The sequence below is a fragment of the Haliotis rubra genome, unplaced genomic scaffold, assembly GCF_003918875.1.
Source record: "Haliotis rubra isolate DU_JTF1 unplaced genomic scaffold, ASM391887v1 Scf1626, whole genome shotgun sequence".
NCBI classification, from domain to species: Eukaryota; Metazoa; Mollusca; class Gastropoda; order Lepetellida; family Haliotidae; genus Haliotis; species Haliotis rubra.
The window spans coordinates 28014-51932 of record NW_025765588.1 but is presented as its reverse complement, the minus strand read 5'-3'; the positions used below and the strand labels follow the sequence as shown (position 1 = coordinate 51932).

The 23919-nt window shown below is 42.1% G+C and overlaps 1 protein-coding gene across 1 annotated transcript; it reads right to left on the bottom strand.

The window, feature by feature from the left end:
• Positions 1-367: 367 nt before the first annotated feature.
• Positions 368-23403, bottom strand: LOC124271706 (mucin-5AC-like). The gene is made up of 12 exons (XM_046706866.1): positions 23371-23403; positions 21081-21146; positions 18428-18579; positions 16629-16669; positions 14898-14985; positions 12871-13035; positions 8515-8659; positions 7760-7876; positions 7444-7543; positions 3786-3917; positions 1088-2365; positions 368-662 (listed from the first exon to the last, which is right to left on the bottom strand). The coding sequence occupies exons 1-12, from the start codon at positions 23401-23403 to the stop codon at positions 511-513; spliced, it is 2469 nt and encodes an 822-aa protein (XP_046562822.1). The 3' UTR covers positions 368-510.
• Between the last annotated feature and the right edge of the window lie 516 nt (positions 23404-23919).

Here is a 23919-nt window from a genome sequence, read left to right as displayed (position 1 = left end):
TAGGGACCAACCATGAATATATTTTAACGTCTTTTGGTTGACGCGGCCGAGGATCGAACCGGCGACTTTTCGCTCACTGGACGGACGCTCTAACCACTACACCTCGGAGGAGGTCTAAGGTATACGAATTGGGACGGGCTTGGGCTGCACGTCTGTTACATGAATTATTCATTGCATACATTACATTGCAATATACGTTGCATGAAAAGAAATTGCTCGCAGCAGGTGAGACAAGCCTTCACAGCAGTTTAGCCCTTTCTGTTCCAATTTATAGTCACGGGAACATTCCGAGGAAGTGAGAGCCCATCTCTTAATAAATAATGATAATGAATTTAAATGACCAAATACTTTCTTAAACGACATTTTAACCGTCAAATGCAATAGTTCAGCGACAAGCGATAGGTCAAACACATTTGCAAAATATTTTTCGCTGGACAATTCTTTGAGCTTTTGCCAATCGGCTCTTAGCTCTGGAGTCTTGAGACCTTGTCCTAACGTAAACATGTTGTATTAAATACGCGATAGTGATGTCCATTCCGGAGTTGAAATGGCCGCAGAGTTAGCCCGTCCAACCAGACAGAGCCGATACACAGCCACACCCACTACTATAAGTCCAACCACGCCCAGGCCGACACCAAGCCCAATCGCCATCTTCATCTCGTCTGAAATGCATTGTAATACAAGCAAAATGAATCCAATGGCCAGGGGTTTGTTTGTGTGGTATAAAACGTTATCGTGATAAGTATTCAACGCCCATTATCTGGCCGTTTGGGTTTTGTCCGGATGTTAAGGCAAGAGCTGACACAAAACAGTTTAAGTTGAAACAACACAACAGAAATTTAATTTGCCTGCACCGCCCTGAGTTGGAAATATATATCCAGGTTTCAACACCATCGACATCTTCGATGAACTGAACTATTCATAGTGAGTGAGTTTTTAGCAATATTCCAGCAATATCATGGCGGGGACACCAGAAATGGGCTTCACATATTGGACCCATGTTGGGAATCGAACCCGGGTCTTCGGCGTGACGAGGGAACGTTTTAACCACTAGGCTAACCCACGACCCCAATATTTAAAACGTTACCTGAGGTTGAAGGAAGATTGGAGAAAGTCTTTTCAAGAGTTGTCTTCTCGGGACTAGGCGAGGATGTGCCGAACGATTTTTCCTGGTTATCTTTGGTCGTGGCCGATGGAGGCAGGAGAGAGGATGTTTCTGTCATTAGGGATGTTGTTATATCGTCGACGATTGTACTTCGGTCGTACTCTGGATCTGGCGACGATGTAGTTGTGGTTGTAGCTGCTTGTGTCGTTGTACTCATCGTGGTTGTAGCTGCAGTTGTTGTCATCTCGTTTGTAGCTGTTTGTGTCGTTGTAGTCTTTATGGTTGTAGATGCAGTAGTTTGTGTGGTCATAGTGGTTGTAGCTGTTGGTGTTGTTGTAGTCGTTGTGGTTGTAGCTGCAGGCGTGGTCATGCTGGTTGTAGTTGTCTGTGTCGTTGTAATGGTTGCAGATGATGGCGTTGATGTAGTAATGGTTGTAGCTGCATGTGCCGTTGTAGTCATCGTGGTTGTAGCTGCAGGTGTAGTCGTCATGGTTGTAGCTGCAGGTGTTGACGTCATGGTTGTAGCTGCAGATGTTGTAGTCATCATGGTTGTACCTGCAGGTGTAGTTGTCATGGCTGTACCTGCAGGTGTCGTAGTCATCATGGTTGTAGCTGCTGGTGTAGTCGTCATGGTTGTAGCAATTGATGTCGTTGTAGTCATCATGGTTGTAGTCTCCGTTGTTGTAGTGGTCATAATGCTTGTAGATGCTGGGTTCTTAGTCGTTACGGTTGTATCTGCTGGTGTAGTCATCGTGGTTGTACGTGCTGCAGTTGATGTAGTCATACGTGCAGCTGCTGATGTCGTAGTCGCAATGGTTGTAGCTGTCGTAGTTGGTGCGGTCATCCTGGTTGTAACTGCAGGCGTCGTCATCCTGGTTGTAGCTGCTTGTGTGTTTGTCATCATGGTGGCAGCTGCTGGAGTTGATGTAGTTATGGTTGTTGCTGCAGGTGTCGTAGTCGTCTTTGTTGTAGCTGCTGGTGTCGTCATCAAGGTTGTAGCTGCTAGCGTCGTTGTCATTATTGTTGAAGCAGCTGGTGCCGATGTAGTCGTCATGGTTGAGACTGCTGATGTTGTTTCAATGGTTGTCGTAGGTTCCGATGACGTTGTGGTCAGTTCTGTTGTCATTGTCACCGCCGTCGTGGGTCGAAAATCTCTGCATGTATTACAACAGTTGTCGACAAAGTTGGAGTCGCTGGTGGTGTTGCAGGAGCTGTACTGACAACTGGGCTCAGCATACTCGTCATCACCAAACTGACAACCTGAAAAAACGAAAAGAAAGACATTGTAATGGACAATCCCTCCGGCCATGGTGTCATAGATCCGTTCATGATACCGCGTTGAATTGAGGAAATTTATTTTCTCAGCATTGTTCCAAATTCTAACTGTGCAACAGAATTAAATCAATTTCTCAATAGAAAATGAACTCTCATCAGGTACATTCACTTAAATATTCAGTTAAAAGGTAGAACTTTCTGAGCACATTCTTAAATTATAAGGTTGCTTATTAATTCATAAATATTAAACACTTTCAGAATACGTTTTCCATTGGTATAAGGTAGTGTCATATCATATTACGAGTTGCGTCCCTTACCATGGTAAGGAGCTGCAGATCGAGTTTGAGTTACGAATTAGCTTTCATTATCATAGCTTGTACAACCAAGATGTAGGTAATAAAGAAATGTTCATGTGTATATTCAAACAAAGATGTAAAGATATTTATTATCAAGAGTGGTCAGCTACCGTGACTGCTTCCAAATATTTACCACCATATTCAACCTATAAACTTGACATAATGACGGAAACTTACCTACGAGTCTTGCCCTCGGCTCATTTGCGTAGAGCACTGACAAAATTTCGATGTGGTATTGTGGTTTTAACATACAATTATACAGAAGATCGAAAAGTGCAGATATCGCAATTGCCATGTGTCCACATTGCCTTAATAAATTAGAAAATGAATATCATGTATTACTAGAATGTCCATTGTACAACGATCTACGGAAAAAATATCTACCATGTTATTACTACACCAACCCCAACTATCGCAAGTTTGTAACTCTTCTGAATTCAAAATCAGCTAATATACTAGTACGTTTATTGTACAAAAGTACCATCACATACAGTTCATATGTGAATCAATGTCCAGGCGCCCCCGGACTCTTTACTATTATGAATGTTGATGTACTGTTGGCCTCATGGCCATCCATACAAATAAAATCATCTGTCTGTCTGTCTGTCTTGTACAACGTTCAATATTTTACTTTTCGTCAAGGTGCCCATCTTCCCACGCCATGAGGACACGCCGTGATAAAATGATAAAATGATGTTCAAAGCAGCGCTACATTCAATTCATTTTCTGTAAAGGCGGTGTGGTAGCCAAGTTGTTCAAGCGTTCGCGTGTCACGCCAAAGACCCGGGTTCGATTCCCCATATTACATTTTAACTTTGGTCCAGTGGGTTGTTTTTATGTTCGTCTTCTCAAGTATTCTGGGCACGTGGGGTAGCCTAATGGTTAAAACGTTCGCTCTCTTGTCGAAGACCCGGATTCGATTCCCCACGTGAGTACAGTGTGTGAATGCTATTTATGGTGTATCCCAGCGTGATATTGCTGAAATATAGCTAACAGCAGCGTCAAACTATGCTCACTCGCTCACTCGCTCACTCACTGTAATGCCTTACCTTCATCGGAACCTTTGATGTCCTTACATGACTGGCAACACCACAATTCAACATTGGAGTAATAGCAATAGTAGGGTAGGTTTGGAACTACAGCGCAGTTGACGCCAGTCTGGTCGCCATGGATACACTCATCTGTAAGGAAGAAACTTCAAGAAAAGTAACTCAAAACACTTCCATGTTCAATATGTCAATACTGATAATAGCATGGCTTCAAGAGTAACTCTTGTCATGTAGAGACGGGAGACTGCTTAACTGACAGGAATTGTCCAGAGAATACACTTCATGTGTTAATGGTCACATGATTCTTTTATCGTTCATCGCCGTAGATTCGTCATCGTCAAGGTGTCTTTAAAAACGAATGTGTCCATTCTCTCCATCATTTCGGTATCCAGATTCAATTACACGTGTCTATGTTCAGTCAACTCAGGTCAAAACCCCTTCAAATGCACCAATTCGGTTTGCTAATAAAAGTGTTTGTGTGTACTCATGAGAGTTGCATGAACATGAAGAAGCAAATCTGAATTTTATTTCAAAATAGGGCATACAATTAATTATATTTTTAACAGTTTTTTAAATTTGTGCAAAAAACAAAAAGACTCGAAAATCTGGATTTGAATTGGAATCATGTCAAATTTCACTTGTTTAAGGAATCTGAATATGGAATTGGAATATCTTGAAATGCATTTGAGATATCTGCAAAACTATATTTTCAGTCAATCCCGAATGCTACGTGCACAGAGTAGAAAACATGTTGTTACATTTTTCACAGCTGCAAATGTTACGTAATTACTCTCTTGACTAAAAATAAGTAATACCCATTAGTGAGCTATGGTGTACTAATACTGTCAGGATACCCGTGAAGATCCGGGTTAGAATTGGTCTTCCGTAAGAGGCGACGAACGGGATCGGGTCGTCAGACTCGCGGACTTGGTTGACACATGTCAACATGTCACAGCTTCAAAGGTTCTTTGACGAATTACAAAATAGGCAATCTAAACCTTTTGTTTGACACGACTTTAACTTTTCAGTCTGACGAAATAGATCTTTCCGGGATTTCAGAGTTAAAATATTTTAAAAAATCAAATGAATGGTACGAATCTCAACCACACCCTGTTCTTAACAACGCGGCGACTACAATGTACATTTCTGTCGCAGAACAACTTGCAGAGCACGTGAACCTTCAAACTTCTCGTTTAACATGTTCTTAGTTAAGCTGTTCAAGTGTTCCTGTACTTCATGTAATCGTCCTGTCGGGGATCCTTCTTATTTAATTACATATAAGTCGAATGAGAGGTGGAATCTGATTGGTCGATTGTGGGACATAGAAGAGGCATAACTCCTGAATGAGACTAGTGACACCTCGGCCTGACCATAAAATGCCAGCCAAGCTCGGCAAGGAAAGAAATGTGACTTTTACTGTTGGTTAACTCCCTTGACGGTACTCACTGAGAACATTAATTTGACGAAGAGCCTCTTTGAGAGTGCAAGTGTACGGACATTTTTCTAAAAAACTTACTATTTTCGCTTTGAATTCCCCACATTGCAGTTTTACAGCTGTTTTTGTATTAATATCAATAAAGTGCTTTATTATGGGCCACAATGTTTAAAGTTTTGAGTGCTTTATCTTGTATCATGTATGTTCCCAAATCTTAGCGGTACCCTTGTTGATAGCTCATTGTTTAAATTTTGTTTTGATACGTATGTTCGAGAAAATGGTTCTGAGTGGAAGTTTGGGTTTCGCTGTCATAGAGGCTGGTGTTGTGTTGTGCGCCGGAATCACGGACTTTTCACATGACTGGAGTTATACACATCTGTCGTTAATTTGCTCAAAATTCAAGACCGTCCTGCTCGTCTGTATTCAACATTTGTCATTGTAAAGAACCTTCATTCAGTATACTGTATGTCAAGAACTGGTGAGTAAATATCTAATATTTGTGACCCAATACTTTAGATCTGTGACTGGAAATATCTTACCATCAGTAGCAGGAATATTTTAGACTGCTGGTAAGCGGTTCAAAGGGACTTTTACCTCTTGTCATGGCAATCTCCGTGCTGACACCACTGAAAAAATCACATGTTTAGAACATCATTTGGGTTTCGTCGAATGACCGCTTATATATAAATTCGCATCAGAACCTCAACGTGTAGTGGAAATATCTTCTTCAGTAGCAGGAACTGCTGTTGCTGACACCACTGAAAACACATGTAACATCATGCGTTTCCATCAGCCTCAACGTATAACGTTGTCTCAGTCTTGTTCTAACGTTAACGTTTCACGCCGCTTTTAGCAATATTCCAGCAATATTACGGTGGGGGACACCAGACATGGGCTTCATACATTGTATGTATCCATGTCGGGAATCGAACCCGGGTCTTTGGCATAACGAGCGAACGCTTTAACCGCTAGGCTACCTCACTGCCCTAGCATCAACACCTTAAGGGACAATCGTATTTTTACTTTCAAGATACGCATTGTCCAGTTTCAAAAAGTAAATGATTGTGATGAGGAGGAGGAGGAGTAGGAGAAGGATTATATATTCTTGGATTGGCCGGCTGGTCCGGAAGCCTTTTAGGGCCGTTCTAAGGCTGGGATATGTGTGAGAGATATATTCAATTTTAGTTACAACTTCAAAGCACGATTTGATTTACGTGATCGGAGAAATCTTTGTGTGGGCTTTAATTAAATCCTCCTCCTGACGAAGGGGCAAGAACTAGCCCAGAAACGTTGTGTAAAATACACCAAGAAGTTGTTATCCATAAGATTTGTCTTGTATCAATCACTTTCGGTAAGATGTGTGTAAGAATCATGTTTATCTCAATTCTGTATTGAATAATGATTTGGAAAGGCACTAATTTCTCGGACTCACTCCGTCCAGTACGTTATTCAGAGTGACTGAAGTCGACTTCTCAGACTAAAGCATTCCTAGCAGCTAAATGACCTTATCGAAGGTATTTAAGAAAAACTGGATCCACACTGACAGCGTTCCTATTTTGTGTTGAGAGGGGACGGTGGGGTAGCCCAGTGGTAAAGCGTTCCCTCGTCATGCCAAACACCCGTGGTCGATTCCCCACATGAGTACAATATGTGGAACCCATGTGGTGTCCGCCGCCGTAATGTTGCTGGCATGTTGCTAAAAGCGGCGTAACACCATACTCACTCACTATTGTGCTGAGCGACGCCCCAACTTTGACAAATATCAAAGACCTTGGGGTGCCTTCAAGTGGCTTATGCTGGCCTCTAACAGTAAATGATCCAATAGTCTGCCAGGGTAGGCAGCATGTTATAGTACATGGCGTCTCTCTTTGTAGAGAAACTGGAAAGGCTAGCATTTGATGTATACTGAGGAAATCAAATAAGGGAACACATGAAAGTACCACTGGCAAACAAGGATAAGTTGAGCACTAACCTGACAATTGACCCGTATTAGCATGTATGAGTGCCGCCCACTGGCACTTGCCATTGGTAGCGAAAGGGCCCCAGGTTGTCCGCGATCAAGTGTAGTGCGACTTACTACACCGAAGTGAGAGTCTTATGAGCAAGGCGTGTGCAGCTACGCGCGGAATCAATTTCATAGACATGTAATGCACGTGCACTATCCTACATCTGCTCTACGTTTCACAAACCAAATGGGTTTGCTCATTGCCGTGCACCGCCTACTTCTAGAAAACGTGTTCTCTGCGCCGGTCCAACTTATCCTTGTTGGCCAGTAGTGGTCCTGTGTTTTCTTCTGAGTTTCCTTTGCAAATTTTGTATTGCACTGTGCGAAAATTTGATCATTAATATATAGTTGCGGTGAAGTAGGTTTGAAAAGGAAGGGTATTAGCACTCGAATACAGTGTCAAAACTGGGAAATGCCAGTTAAAACAAACAAATAAAGGAACATATGAAAATACAAGTTTGTTTCTTAACAGCGTTTGTATAATACTGTGCGATGAAGTGTTGTCCCGTTACTTTTTTCCCTCAGTATATTTACCTTTTTGTTTCCGCAGGTCGTCCCTTCCGCTGCGTAGGAATAGAAACACTGGCCTTGGGAGGGACCGTAGCACGGCATGCGCTTGCATATGTCACGGTGAGATAAACCAGCGTCATTCTGAAAGAGTATGTGAGTATGATTTGAAGCCGCTTTTAGCAATATTCCGGCAATATTACGGCGGAAGACACCAGAAATGGGCTTCATACATTGTGGGGAATCGAACCCAGGTCTCCGGCGTGACGAGCCAACGCTTTAACCACTTGGCTACCCCACCGTCCCCAGGTTTGGAACGATACATAGTTTGTCTACACGAGGAGTTGTGTGTGTCCGTGCGTACGTGTGTGTGTGTGTGAGTGTGTGCGTGCATGTGTGTATATGGTCCCTGCATAAATCTGAACTCTCTCTCTGTATCTAGTTTCTGACAAAGGATTGTAAAAATTTAACATGCAGTTATCATGAATGTATGCTTAGGATGAAAAATGAAAGCGTGTTTAAAAAGTATCATAACTCGAAATTTAACTCATTTTGACTCGATTAGACTAATTTAAAGCATTATCAAAATATCTCGCCCGTAGGCGAGAATATCTGCTTTGGCTCAAAATTTGTGTTTTGTAGGTTGTAAATGAATGAAAGTGTGTTTGTAAGTATCATGGCACAAAGTTTAACTCACTTTGCCTTTAAAATCATCGAAATTACCGAAATAACCTAATGGAAAGTCGATTGTCCAGTCACACAGACTTTCTGAAATAACGTACAAAGCAGTAGTATGATTGTACGCCGTAGAGGAGACGGCATTGTTCGTCTGGGTCGTACACCTCCCCTGGCATGACGTCTGTGACGTTGGGAGCGTCAATATCTGGCAATGTCTCCAGGAAACAGGATCGAGACCACACAGAAGTTCTGAACAAAAAAAAAAAAAATTATGTATATATGCGTTACCTTTTTTTTAGAAATCAACACTTGCAAATTATCAGTTATAGTGATTCTATGGTACAGGCCGTGAGGTAGTATTGTGTTGAAGTTAGGTCTGAACGAAGATGGTTTGGTCGTGAAAGATGGCTTAGTGGATGGTGGTATTACTGGTGGAGTAGTTGTAGTAGTAGTAGTAACAGTAGTTATAGTAGTTGTATAAGTAGCTATGTAGTAGCAGCAGCAGCTATAGTAGTAGTAGTAGCAGCAGCAGTAGTTGTAGTAGTAGTAATAGTAGTTGTATAAGTAGCTGTAGTAGTAGTTGTAGTAATAATATTAGCTGTCGTAGTAGTAGTAGCAGACTAGTTTTTGTAGAAGTTGATGTTGTTGCTGTAAGCTACTGTAGTAGTAGTGTAGTAGTCGTTGTAGTTGTATAAGGAATTGTTGTAGTAGTAGTGGCTGTTGAAATAGTAGTAGTTGTTGTAGTAATAATAGTAGTTGTAGCTGTAGTAGTAGTAGTAGTAGTAGTAGTAGAAGTAGTAGTAGTAGTAGTAGTAGTGGTAATATTAGTAGTCTTAGTAGTTGTCGTAGTTGTAGTAGTAGTAGTTATAATAATAATAAGTATATATTTATATAAGCGCTTATTTCCAGTTCTGTTAAACTGCTCAAAAGCGCTTTTGGGCAATGAACTGTCCTGGGGAATATGTACAACAATGAGTCTATATACACGGAGAGTTTGCAGTTCAGGCGTAACATGAGGTGAAGAGGTAGGTTTTCAGGTGTGATTAGAATGTTTCTATGTTCTGGGAAGATCGTAATACGATTTGGAAGCTTCTATTTCCAAAAGATGTTCGGGTGGAGGGAACCGTCAGTAGGAGTTAGCTATCGGATTGCAAAGATCTTGCACGTTGGTATTTGTGAATAAGTTCGTTGAGATAGTGAGGTGCCTCAGAGTGGTATCCACGGAAAGTTAGAGTCAGTGTTTTGAACTTGATTCTGTCTACAATCTTATGCCAGTGTAGATTCTACAGTACAGGAGTGATGTGGTCTGATTTTCTAATTCTCTTGACTAATCGTGCAGCGGAATTCTGGACTTTTCGGAGTTTGTTGATGAGACGATTTGGGAGGCCATAAAGGAGTGAATTGCAGTAGTCAAGATGAGACTGATGTTCCTGATGTTCATATAGGCTCGCTGGTAGACTTTGCTGACATGAGACTCGGCGCTGAGTGTAGAGTCGAATATGACACCAAGATTCCTGGCTTCCTGGCTAGGGTCGATGATACTGGTTGACACTTTGAACTCAGGAAGTGACAGTTTAGGTCTGTTGAATTTTGATGTTATTACCAGGAATTCAGTTTTTCCTCATTTAGTTTAAGAAGGTTTCTTGTCATCATCCAAGATTTGGTTTCTTCGATACCGGCAGTCATTCTTCAAAATGTATTGTCGTTGGGCTTGAAGGACAGGTATAACTGTGTGTCGTCAGCATAAAGATGGAAGGTGAGACGGTATGAATGGGCAACATCACCACGTGGGGAGGTGTAAATTGTAAAAGTATTGGTCCTAGCACGGAACCCTGGGGTACGCCGCCCTAAAAGCTCGGTCATCTCAGATCTACATCGACACATTGGTATCGACACATTGGTATCGACCTATCAGATAGGATTTCAGCCAGAATAGTGCATCGACAGTAACACCAAATCTCTGCTGAGGGTATTGAGGAGTCTTTCCTGATCAATGGTGTCAAAAGCAGCGCTTGAATCCAGGAGTACTAACACTGCTGCACCATCCTTGTCGACTGCCTGTAGGAGATCGTTCTGAACGCGAACAAGGACAGTCTCAGTACTATGGCCTTTCCTGTAGGCTGACATGAGAACTTCAGCATTCCCTGACCTGATCAAAAGCTGGTTGACTTGTGAAGCAACTATACCCTCAAGGACTTTCAGAAACAAACGACAGGTTACACATAGGTCTATAGTTCTTATGATACTAGCATCAAGTAGTGCTTTTTCAGTAAAGGCGAGACAAGGGCCTTTTAGAATACTTCAGGAACGGTTGCTTCAAAGAAAGGATTGATTAACTAAATGGGTGATCCACAGGGACCAGCTCGTCAAAACAGTCCTTATGCAGCCACGTGGGTGACGGGTCCAGGCTGTAGGATTTGTTTGGACACTGTGAAATAAACTTCCTGATCTCCATCTCACTGGTTTGAGAGAAGCTGGACAGGGGAAGGTGATCTGTTGAGTTGTGATTGGTACTTGAAGTCTCAGATGTCCCACAAGTACTTTCAAGACTGAAACGAAGAATTTGTATCTTCTCTGTGAAGAACTTGGAAAACGCATTCACCATCTCTTCTTTTGAGTTTGAGTTTGGGAGTTTGATTTCGACTTATTCTTGAATAAAGCCTATCACACAACCGCTAAAGATCGTTGTGACCTTAAGAGTTCTAGAACTGCATCGTTGAAGAATGTCTTCTTTGCCTTGTTGACAAAGAATGTTGACCACATTTTGTTGGGCAGAATGCATCTCCTTGAACACTGTTAAGGTAGACGAACGCATTTGTCGTTCTAACTGACGACCACACTGTTTTGCAGCTCTAATGTCATCATTATACCATGATTCGTTTCTGTGGGCTGTCACAACACGTTTCATTAAAGGAGCCTATTCATCAACGACAGTTCTGAACCCAGTATAATATTGTCGAGCACAGGTGTCAACACTTAGCTCCGAGTAACCACTTAGAACTGTGCTGAGAGCAGTCTTGAAATCTGGTAGACGTATTTGCCTCCATTTCCGACATGATAGTTCTTGGCGTGGTCTCCTAGGTGTTGAAAAACTTAGTTTTGCCATGATGGTAAAATGAAAGATCAGTTCCAGTGATCTCCATGTCAAGTTCACCGTTCTTGTGACGATGAAATCCAGTGTACTTCCGCGAACATGAGTTGGATCTGTGACATGCTGAACAAGTCCAGCTGAACAAGTGTATTGTTGCTGTTGAAGCTGTTGTAGTAGTAGTTGTAGTTGTATTAGTCGTTGTAGTTGTATAAGTAATTGTTGTAGTAGTAGTAGTTGCTGTTGAAATAGTCGTAGTTGTTGTAGTAATAATAGTAGTTGTAGCTGTAGTAGTAGTAGTTGTTGTTGTTGCTGCTGTTGAAGCTGTTGTAGAAGTAGTTGTTGGTTATGTGTGGTCCTCGCGGTCGCCTGACGTCTCACTGCTTCACTTAGCGACCATCGACGGACCAGGCGAGTGTTGGATCATGGTTTTACACCTCCTATGGCAACAAGCGAGTGTTGGGTCATGGTTTTACACCTCCTATGGCAACAGGCAAGTGTTTGGCCATGGTTTTACACCTCCCTATGGCAAAAGGCGAGTGTTGGGTCATGGTTTTACACCTCCTATGGCAACAGGCGAGTGTTGGGTCATGGTTTTACACCTCCTATGGCAACAGGCGAGTGTTGGGTCATGGTTTTACACCTCCTATGACAACAGGCGAGTGTTTGGTCATGGTTTTACACCTCCTATGGCAACAGGCGAGGTGTTGGGTCATGGTTTTACACCTCCTATGGCAACAGGCGAGTGTTGGGTCATGGTTTTACACCTCCTATGGCAACAGGCGAGTGTTGGGTCATGGTTTTACACACATCCTATGGCAAAAGGCGAGTGTTGGGTCATGGTTTTACACCTCCCATGGCAACAGGCGAGTGTTGGGTCATGGTTTTACACCTCCCATGGCAACAGGCGCGTGTTGGGTCATGGTTTTACACCTCCTATGGCAACATGGAACGGCAATACGTGTAGTGACTGTTGTAGGCTCCACTGACGCACGTGTCAGTTACAACACTGCCCGCCCGTGAAGATCCGGGTTAGAATTGGTCTTCAGTAACCCATGCTTGTCGTGAGGCGACTAACGGGATCGGGTGGTCAGGCTCGCTGACTTTGTTAACACATGTCCTCGTATCCCAATTGAGCAGATCAATGCTTATACGTTTGATCATTGGATTGTCTGGTCCAAACTCGATTATTTACAAACCGCCGCCACATGGCTGGAATACTGCTGAGTGCGGCGTTAAATAACAAACACACAAAAACTCTCTTTGAGATGCTGCAAGGATCGGACTTTAACGAACTTTTCAACCTGGAATTCGAAACGTGAGATAAAGTTTGCTGTACAATGGCTCACAGTATATCATTCCGACAACCTACCCTATCAAAGTGTCTATGTATTGGTCCATAGACTGGAGAGAACAATTGGAGAAGTAGTATGGGTTGTTAGTGCCGAGCTGGTGGAACTTGGTGTAATCACGGGCCATGATGTAGTGATCCTCACTCGAACAGTTGTTGGGTGGCCCATCGTCCTCAGCTCCTAGACTGAGAGGAAGTATTCAATTAGACTGAAGTCCAGAGATAAGAGAGAAAGACGAAGTAGGGGAGAGATGGACTGAAGGGGGAGAGGGTTGGCAATGAGATGGGTTGATGATAAAGGAAGATAGCGAGAGGGGTAGAAGGTTGGTAAAGACACAAACAGGTAGACGTAGAGACGAGGTGTTGAAGGAGACGAGAGCGGAAGAGAGGGGAGGATTGAGACAGACACTGGGAATAGAGAGTGGAGTTAGAGCGGAATGTTTGAGTATAGAAATAGACACTGAGAAACAGAAGAGAGAGGGAGATTGAGAATGGAAATAGACAGTGAGAAACAGAAGAGAGAGGGAGATTGAGAATGGAAATAGACAGTGAGAAACAGATATGAGATAAAGAGAGAGTGGGAGAGAGAGAGAGAGTGTTGAGGCGAGGAGATTGTGAATAGAGACACTGAGAAACACACATGGGAAGAGAGAGTGGTGGAAAGAGAGGGTGACTGAAAATAGAGGAAGATATTGAGAAACAGAAGAGAGTGGGGATAGAGACAGAGAGAGACAGAGAGAGAGAGAGATTGAGAATACAAATAGACACAGAGAAACAGAGAGAGGAGGAAAGAGAGTGGGGAAGTGAGAAGAAGATTGAGAATAGAAATCGAAACAGCGAGGATGGGGTGGAAGAGATTGGAGTAGTGAGAATTGAGATGGACACACAGAGACATCCTTATTGGAGGGGGACGGGGAACGGAAAGAGTAGTACAGTCACTGCAACAGCTTATGAAAAGAACACAACTTTACTTGTAATTTTACCAAAAACGATAGGAGAGATATTGGCTTGGGGTGTCACGCGGAGCCACGATTTAATGTCAAGGCTGATTTTTCGCAAGATCGAGGCGAGTCAAACATGTTGTTTCACTCACCCATACTCACACATGTAATATACATCTGAGAGTGCTTGTCATAGTTTTGTTTGTTTAATGCCGCCATTTCCTGTAAATAAACTAGCCTTGAACTCACGATCTGGTGGTTGATATCATGAGAAGCTATCAACACTGTTGAGGTACGTTGACACGCAGGTCACATCAAAACGCACCGTAAGACTAGCATAGATGAATGGGCATTGTTTTACGCCGCGTTTAGCAACATTACATCCAGTATACGGCGGTAGACACCGGCAATGGCTGCCTGAGTTTAGTTTTACGCCGCTTTTAGCAATATTCCAGCAATATCACGGCGGGGGACACCAGAAATGGGCTTCACACATTGTACCCATGTGGGGATTCGAACCCGGGTCTTCGGCGTGACGAGCCAACGCTTTAACCACTAGGCTACCCCACCGCCCCGCAATGGGCTTTATGCTTTGAACCAATGTGCGGAATTGAACATGGGTCTTCGGCTTAACGAGTGAGTTAGTGAGTGAGTATGGTTTTACGCCGCATTTAGCACTATTCCAGCAATCTCAATATCACGTGTGTGTGTGCGCGCGCGTGTGTAGGGTGGGGTGTGTGTGTGTGAGCACCAGAAATGGGCGGCTTCACACATTGTACCCATATGGGGAATAGAACGCAGGTCTTCAGCGTGACAATTTAACCTCTAGGCTACTAGGTGAGTAGAGTTTTACGGCGCTACTAGCAATATTACAGCAATATCACGGCCGGGGCCACCGGGGCTTCACACATTGAGTGATCAGGGAACACTTTCTCCATAGGCCACCCGCACCGCCCCTCGGAACGCTGTAACCTTTAGACGAGACCTATCCTAGCACTTCAAAGAATATCACGCCTTGAGACGTGTTGTTTATGACAAGCCAGGAACACTCATGTGTATGTAAGGAGATAAATTTAGTACGCGTGTCCGAGACCGTGCGTCGTGTACAGCATGTCGAGGGCAAAGACGTCGGTGACGGTGATGAGGATGACATGTTTGGCATCCTCCCTACATATGGTTGAGTTGTAGGAAAAATCTGAAAAAGAATGGATAACATTGTGAGACAAATATAACAAATAATCACAATGTATCAGCATAAGCATGTACACGATCATAGTTGTTTTTTATTTTTTAAAGAATTGAAATGGTGTTCTTAGCCACCGGGTCAACGTTTCATTCTGTAATCTGACGGTGGTGAAAAAAAGAGATTTAAAAAGTCATATGAGGGTGGTAAATACGAGTTTTCAACAGCCATTTGACGGCGATATTCACGAAATTTAAGACAGTCATATGTTGGCGGTATTCGCGAGATTTAAGACAGTCATATGATGGCGGTATTCACGAGATTTTCAAGATTTAAGACAGTCATATGATGGCGATATTCACGAAATTTAAGACAGTCATATGATGGCGGTATTCACGAGATTTAAGACAGTCATATGATGGCGGTATTCACGAGATTTAAGACAGTCATATGATATCGGTATTCACGAGATTTAAGACAGTCATATGATTCCGACATTTACAGTCATATGATGGCGGTATTCACGAGACTTAAGACAGTGATGACAGCGGTATTCACGATATGATTATTTGCGAATTTAAGACAGTCATATGATGGCGGTATTCACGAGATTTAAGACAGTCATATGATGGCGGTATTCACGAGATTTAAGACAGTCATATGATGGCGGTATTCGCGAGATTTAAGACAGTCATATGATGGCGGTATTCACGAGATTTAAGACAGTTTAAGACAGTCATATGATGGCGGTATTCACGAGATTTAAGACAGTCATATGATGGCGGTATTCACGAGATTTAAGACAGTCATATGATGGCGGTATTCGCGAGATTTAAGACAGTCATATGATGGCGGTATTCACGAGATTTAAGACAGTCATATGATGGCGGTATTCAAAGACAGTATTCACGAGATTTAAGACAGTCATATGACGGCGGTATTTACGAGATTACCGAACTTAATTCTAAGAATCATATAAACGAATTTCCGGATGACGGACTCGCCATGACGACGGTATGTTAACTGATCAGAAACAGTTTCCTTGCTAAAACAGTGCTCACTTTCGCAATCACGCACTTTCTCCTTTCAAAAGTAAAACCAATCATCACAAAATAACATGATGAATTAGCTTTTTCATCAAACAACACGGATATATGACGGTTGTTTGTTTGCTTGTTTGTTTAACGCTGCACTCAGCAATATCCCCAGCTACGTGGCGTCTGTAAATAATCTAATCTGGACCAGACAATCCAGTGATCAACATCATAAGCATCGATCCATGCAACTGGGATAAGATGACAACGAAGTCAGCGAGGTTGACCACTCGACCCCGTGGTCCACTTTGCTGGTTACGGAACCGAATAACAGAGAGTGAGTGAGTCTAGTTTTACGCCGCACTCAGCAATATTCCAGATATATGGCGGCGGTCTGTAAATAATCGAGTCTGGACCAGACAATCCAGTGATTAACAGCATGAGCATCGACCTGCGCAATTGGAACCGATGACATGTGTCAACCAAGCCAGCGAGCCTGACCACCCGACATCGCTATAGTCGCCTCTTACGACAAGCATGGGTTACTGAAGGTTCCTTCTAACTTTCACGGGTCTTCGATTAACAGAGGTTTCAATGAAAATAAATATAATCTCCGCTTACCTGGTGGAAAATTGTTCTCTTGAGACGAGTAGAGGGACAACCTGGTGACGAAAAGCTAAGACCTAAGGATACATGGTGGTATGAAAATGAGGTGAGGTAAAGTGGGATAAAACCAGAATTACCTCGTTTCAAGATTATTGCGCTTACACAACAACAGACCAGTTTTATAATGCTTAGATGCCATGCTTAACACGGTTATCCCTCTCTGATACAGTATAGGGCCGGTAAGTCTCGCGAGGTGCTACTTCCGGTACTAAGCTGGTTCCAGGCTCCCATTGCGGGCGCCAAATTACGATATGCGAGTCGGGGCCCAGTTTACTTCTGGTATTAGATTTCCGGTGACAAGCCACACTCCGGCGCAGTGATGACCTAGCATAACATCACTGTCACGGGCTATTTTGCATATCACGTGACCGGACTGTTTCTCTTATTTGTAAACAAACGCGCATATTCATAATAACAAGAGACCGGCCTTACGCAAGTTTTCGGCGCGCCCTTCACAATGTTTTACATTGTTATATATTCTTCCCCAACTACGACAGTAAGATTTGTGACAGTACATATTTAGATATCAAACTGGCTGCATTGTTTGCTCTCCATCAGCTTCGATGACAGCACGTGGAGCCGTACAACCTATGTAAACAAAGGATCGCTCCGCAAATCGAAATAGTGTTACACGTTTTAGGATATTTTCTCAGTGAAACTAAACCATTCTATCAAAGATGTTTAATTAGATGTGTAGACTCGTCAAAAATAAAAGAGTTAGGAATTATGTACATTATATTGAAAGGACGGTGGCGAATCGCCACATCTTTCTGGCCTGTGGCAGAGGTACTATGCTGGCTGGCCGCATGGAACTCTGGGTAGGAGAGTGGTGACAAGCGTATATTCAAGATTTCGAAATTGCGCGAACGCCAAATATGACTTTACTAGACCGGACCAAGTGTACCACCATGCTTGGCTGTCACAGCTGTTGACAGTCGTAACAGTTGGCTAATTTGGAGATGGCTAGATCGGAAATTTGTTATTCCTGCAAGGATTCGGTTCCTAAATGGCAACCATTCGCAAAGGTATGAAAAGTTGTTTGTCACCGGAAGAACTAAGGTCTCGCGAAGTGCCGTGACCTACTTACGGGTCCTATACTGACACCCAGCCCACCAGTCCTTATTTTGTCCACTATTTATGAGCGCCAAGGTAACAAGAAATACCATCATTGGCTGGACACAGTCAGGGATTCAAACCCGCCACCTTCCGCCCCTGGGAATCCGGTTTAAAACGCGGAGGGTTTTAGTTGTATGAGTGAGTGAGTGAGTCGGGTTTAATGCTGATTTGGGCAGTTGTAAAGTTACATCACTGCTTATGAGATTATTGTCAGAGGAAAGTAAAGAATATATGAGCAAATCATATATTTACCATTTTGGTGAGATATACGAAGGTGGTTTTGGTGGGACAAAATATAATATGTATATATATATATTTGGTGGGAGAAATATACTCGAACCCTCGAAACATCGTTATCGGTCAAATACTCACACCCAAAACCACGGTATATGTGCTGCCTAAGGGAGATGTCATAACATCAACGTAACGGTGTGAGTTACGTCCCTTGACAGTGTCAGGTTCCGGTGGTTTAGGAGTTTGAATCCCACAATTGTCTCGCTTATGAACCATTGTCTGTCAGAACAGTGTCTGTGTTCGTAGGTGGTATACCTTTATCGGATTTAACATTTTTCTTGATACAGTATGGTATGTGAGTGTTTCCTGTTTCCTGAAAGGACAAACTTGCGAAATTTACGTACGATTCGTAGGCAACGATGACGTCGTTCTGCGGAAAGTCGGTTGCGTTTCTTGTCCAGTTCCAGATTGCGTCCAACATCAGCTGACCGTCCAGTCTCGTGTCGTTCCCCTGGATCTCCCGGACACGTGTCAACCATTCACTCTCACGTGCATCCTGGGGAGACAAATTGAGTGAGTGAGTAAGCAAAATGAATGTGTGAATAAATTGTGTGTTTGTTTATTTATTTGTTTATTATTTATCGCTGCACGGAACAATATTCCGGAGATATGACAACGGTCTGTGAATAATCCGGTCAAGACCAAAACCAACGAGCATCGATCTACGCAGTTGGATGCTATGACATAATTCGAGTCAACATGCCCTACTAGGGCTGTAACGATGCATCAAACTATCGATGGATTGCAATTGTTGAGTCTCCGATAGCAATTAATCGATGGTAGAAACGAAAATCTACCGATGCATCGGTAGTATGTGTGACTATCGATAGTTTAGTAATTCGTCGCCTGAAAACCAGTGTGTTCTAAGTCCACTTTTGACAAAATTAGAGTTAGTATGCTCAGGGTAGGTTTTAGGGCATAATCTATTACTCTAGCACCTTTTTACAGTGCTATCTAGCTTTGAAAGTGTTTTTTCAAACACAAACTTTGTTCTATCTCCATGAAAAATCACATGTTGTTAATTTTCGAGTGTTCTAAGTTATCAATTGACCAATGAGCAAGCACAATTTGATCACGTGACATTGAGATTTACCAATTTTGAAGTGATTGTCATCATGGAAATGGAACATTTTAACTCTGTTCTTATTTCTGCTTTGTTTAATTAAATATAGTCCTTATGAAAGTAAAACAGGTTTAAACGATAAAAATACAACCTTGGGAAAAAAGAAATAACAATCAAATATCGATATGATAATAATAAAGCTGAGTTTTAGCTGTGTTTTTTGACACTTAGAACACTTTGGTTTTGAGAAAAACCACGATGTTCTTAGGTCAAGTGTTCTATCTAAAATTTGAAAGAATTTGATAGAATAGTTCAGAAGATATTGTAGTCCTAAACTTCAAGATCGAATTTCTCGAAAATAGGTTTTTGTGACTTAGTACTTTCAGGCGACGAATTGACCTTATTTTTATTAAATAATGATGTTTTTTTGTATTTTTGTATTGTTTGGGTGCGGACTTGCAGATTCACTGAGTATGTTTTAACTGTTTACCTGATCTGGGTTTCAAGTTCCTTGTCACTCATTAAAAGAGACTGAAACTACTTCAACTTGTTTTTAATTCATATAAACTATACATTCATTTGGGAAATGATTTCAAATGAGACAATTCAAGGAGAAAAATAACTATTGCAATGATATTGCAGTAGTTGTTCGCAATAGACTATCGCTTGTTTTGTTCCCCCTCAATAGTCATCCCTATCCCCTACATCACCGTCGGCATCGAACTTAGCAACACCAATACAGGCCCTTGGTACCATTACCCGAGTACATTGCCCCACGATGTCATCTCCCCTACCGACAACGAACAAAAATGAATTTCTCTAATATTTCTGCTTCTTTTGGTTTTGTATTGAAGTTCACAACAAGTGTAACTAAACTACCTGGCAAAAGAAAGTTATCACGTTTAAAATAACTGTATAAAATACAAAAAACGCTGGTACAGATTTCAACCCAAGGAGAAAACATTTGCCAAAACGCAACATGTCTGCGTCTGTTCCTGCTGGAGGCGGTCTGTATTTAATCCCGTGATCAACAGCATGAGCAACGGCTTACGCTATTAGGATGATGTGTGTCAACAAAGTCCTGGGTGCCCCTTACGACACGCATGGGTTGCTGAAGATCAATTCAAACCTGTGCCATCACGGGTATCATGGGACTTGGCGCAAGTGTCCGCCAATTGAATATTCGGGGGAGCGGTTATCGAAATATATATATTGTCCAAGATAGTGCTAGAAAAATATATTAATGCATGAGACAGATTTCTCTTTGACCTGCCACACTTCCCTCAGCAATCGAGTGAGCAATATTCCAGCAATATCACTGCAGGGGACACCAGAAATGGGTTTCACACATTGAATCCATGTAGGGAATCGAACCCGGGTCTTTGGCGTGACGAGCGAATGCTTTAACCACTAGGCTCCCCCAGCGCCCGTCTCAGCAAGCGAGAAACAGTAAACGTACTCTGAGCTGACCAGTACTCCTCTTGATACAGAGCACCAGACAGAGAAACAATAAGTACCATCTTTTACAGACTTATGATACAACAACCAATCTTTCTATCTCCACCACGTTTGGTCTTTTAGCCTAGTGGTTAAAGCGTTCGCTCGTTATAGCGAAGATCCTGGTTTGATTCCCCATTGGTACAATGTGTGAAACCCATTTCTGGTGTCCCCCGCCGTGATGTTGCTGGAGAATTACAAAAAGCGGCGCAAAACCCACTCACTCACTCACTGGAGTTCTTCCTATATATATATATATATATATGTCATGTGTTACCTTACCCTACAGGTCGGTTTCTTGGTGCTTTCAGATGGCAAGGAGTACCTTGCATCAAGTTTACCAATACCTATCAAGTATTCATTTCTATGTAACTACAAACAAATACTGCAGTCAGTGTTTTGATATATGATTAGTTTTGTTAAAACGACATATTTACCTCAATGACAACGCCAACAAGCTTGATGTTATATCGGGGAGAAGCACTCGTGAACCTTTGCTTCACCTGAAATAGAATGTACATGCTGAACATTGTCGCTAAATGTTACGATACATAAACTCGAAACTATGGAATCCTAGAAGGGACATGGCCGTTTTGCTGCCCTTACAAAAATGTGTCACAATTAACCAAAGTTGATAATTTTTATCCATCCAAAGGGTGAAACAGCGACAGTCTTGAACAAGGTCGTATTGTTGCCCCAACTGAGATGTTTAAAAAAGAGTTAAAACGCGCAAAGACGCAGCAACGAAACAAGTTTAGGGTTCCATACAAAACCCCGACTGGTTTAACAGGATGCAACTTTATGATCGATACCATTCGATACGATTTGAGTCATATTCCGATCGTTTTAGAATTATCGAAATTTCTCTATTTGGAATTGAAAAATACACACTCACTACTATGACTACAAGTGTCATACGTCAGCGATTAAATAATAACGTAATATTTCTTATGTATTTTTATGTTATGCTATGAAATTGAGTGGTGGCAATTTTAGTGACAGCAATTTCAGATGACTTCGCTTGTATATGGTGGCCAAACTGAAGCCATCATTGTGAACAGGGGCTTTATTCACAAAGCAACCGTTACTCAGGTTAACCTTAACTCCCATTCTTTGACATTACACTAAGGTTACCTTCGTGACTTACGATCACCTTAGTGCTTTGTGAAAGGAGGCCCTGGTCTTGCCAGGTGCGACTTAACAATACGATTTGTAGTCCGTATAAGGATCTGACACAATCTGACACAACTCGCATTTCATGAAAGTATAAATAATTGCCCGTCAAAATGCATCATCAAGCACTCTGATGAATGAAATTCACATCGTTGCACCGACTTGTTCTGTCTAAGGATTTATCATAATGACTATCAGAGGTTTTAAAGGTGGAGTTTAAACGCGTAATGGTTCTACTGCTGTAGATATTGTTTTTGTTTTTTTGCAATTTCTCTTTGTTGCGATTATTTGGTTTTCATTTTTATACTTCCAGTTTTTTCTCTCGTTACTGCGAATATATTTTCGAAATTTCAATTATTTTATAATATAAAAATCTCGAGGTGTCGAGGTTTGATTATTGTTCTGTCGAATATTTCCTTGTTGTTTCAATCATTTCAATATTGTAAATATCATCTCGACATCTCAAGAGTTTTTGTTTCAGGTTATTTCAAATACTCGAAGTTACGAACTTTTCTCGTTGCTTCGAATATTTTCTAGTTATTTCAATTATTTACTCCGTATTTCGAATTATCCTCGTTACTTCGATTATTTTCTTACTTTTCAACCCTTTTCCCGTTAGTTCAAGTTTTTTATACACCCAACTCCAAAATTACAAATATTTTCTCGTTACTTCAATGTTTCCTTATTCATGCATGCTTTTTTGAAAAAGCTCGAGATTTCCAAAGAGGTAGCCATGTCACATACTGAACGCTGTCACTATAAATAGCAACCTGAGACCATTAAATGCCACAATTCCTGTACAGAGTTGCCTCCCCTAGATGTGACAGAATCCAGTGATCGTTTGTTCGAATCCAAGATCTTCAGAATCGCAAATTTCCTAAAGGTAGAATTCTACGAACAGTGTCACATCATGTACTCACAGAATAGACCCGTGAAGATCCGGGTTAGAATATTGATCTTCAGTAACCCATGCTTGTCGTAAGAGACGACTAACGAGATCGGGTGGTCAGGCTCGCTGACTTGGTTGACACATGTCATCGGTTCCCCATTGCGCAGATCGATTCTCATGCTGTTGATCACTGAATTGTCTGGTCCAGACTCGATTATTTACAGACCGCCGCCATATAGCTGGAATATTGCTGAGGGCGGCGTAAAACTAAACTCACTCACTCACTACTCACAGAATTAAACAGCAGAGCGAAGTACTGGCGGATGCTATTTATTGCCTCCAGTCGTTTCAAGGTTGTATTTGTCGCGGCGGTTCTTCCAAACCACCTGCAAATCAGAACACATTGCCCAGTTAATGATAATGATAATAATAATGATAATCATACTTCTATTGCGTTATCCCCCAACACAAGTTCCATGGATCAGGGCGCTCTCGAGTTTCAATTTCAGCTCCCTGCGAACGTACAACCGATGCTGCCTTCTAAGTCGCGAGACATATTAACATCTCATACGACCGGGTACCCATTAACTGATGGGTTAACAAAGACCCGTTTGAGTCCCCACGTGGGTACAATAGGTGAAGGCCATTGCTTGGGACATTCTCACCTGAACTTCCTGATTCACAAGGTACAAGGCCATTTTAATATGGACCCGTGCTGTTTATGGTTATGCAAAGGATATAAATATATGTGGAACTAACGTACGAATAGAAATAACACTTTTGTTTTTTTCAAAAGTCAAGGTAAATATTTTGACAAGTATTGTCATTGTGTATGTGTTATCAAAATACCTCAACAGCGACGTTGCCAGCGACCAAAGTAGACGATTCAGTTGAGGGTGAAAAACAAAACTCTTTTAATCACATATACGTTGTTCCAATACAGCGGGTAATTACTTTCTTTGGTACTTCAGGTTATTAGACCGCCACCGTGGTGTAGTGGTTAGAGCGTCCGCCCGGAGAGCGGAAGGTCGCGGGTTCGATCCCAGGCCGCGTCATACCAAAATACGTTGAAATATGGTACTTGTTGGTCCCGGTACTTGCACAAACCGAACATGGTTGGCTTGATTGCGTCACATTTTGGACGCTGCCCTTGGCATCCAAAGATGTGATAATAAGTTTAATCAAAATGTCTGGAAGCATCATCTTGCATCATT

Excerpts from the sequence above, each read along its gene's own strand:
- LOC124271706 (XM_046706866.1), bottom strand. The coding sequence starts at position 23,403 with ATGGCCTTGTACCTTGTGAATCAGGAAGTTCAG. Across the intron at positions 18,580-21,080 it reads TTGTTGGCGTTGTCATTGAG|GATGCACGTGAGAGTGAATG; the intron begins GTAAATATGTCG and ends TTGTCTCCCCAG. Across the intron at positions 16,670-18,427 it reads GTCATCGTTGCCTACGAATC|GTTGTCCCTCTACTCGTCTC; the intron begins GTACGTAAATTT and ends TTTCGTCACCAG.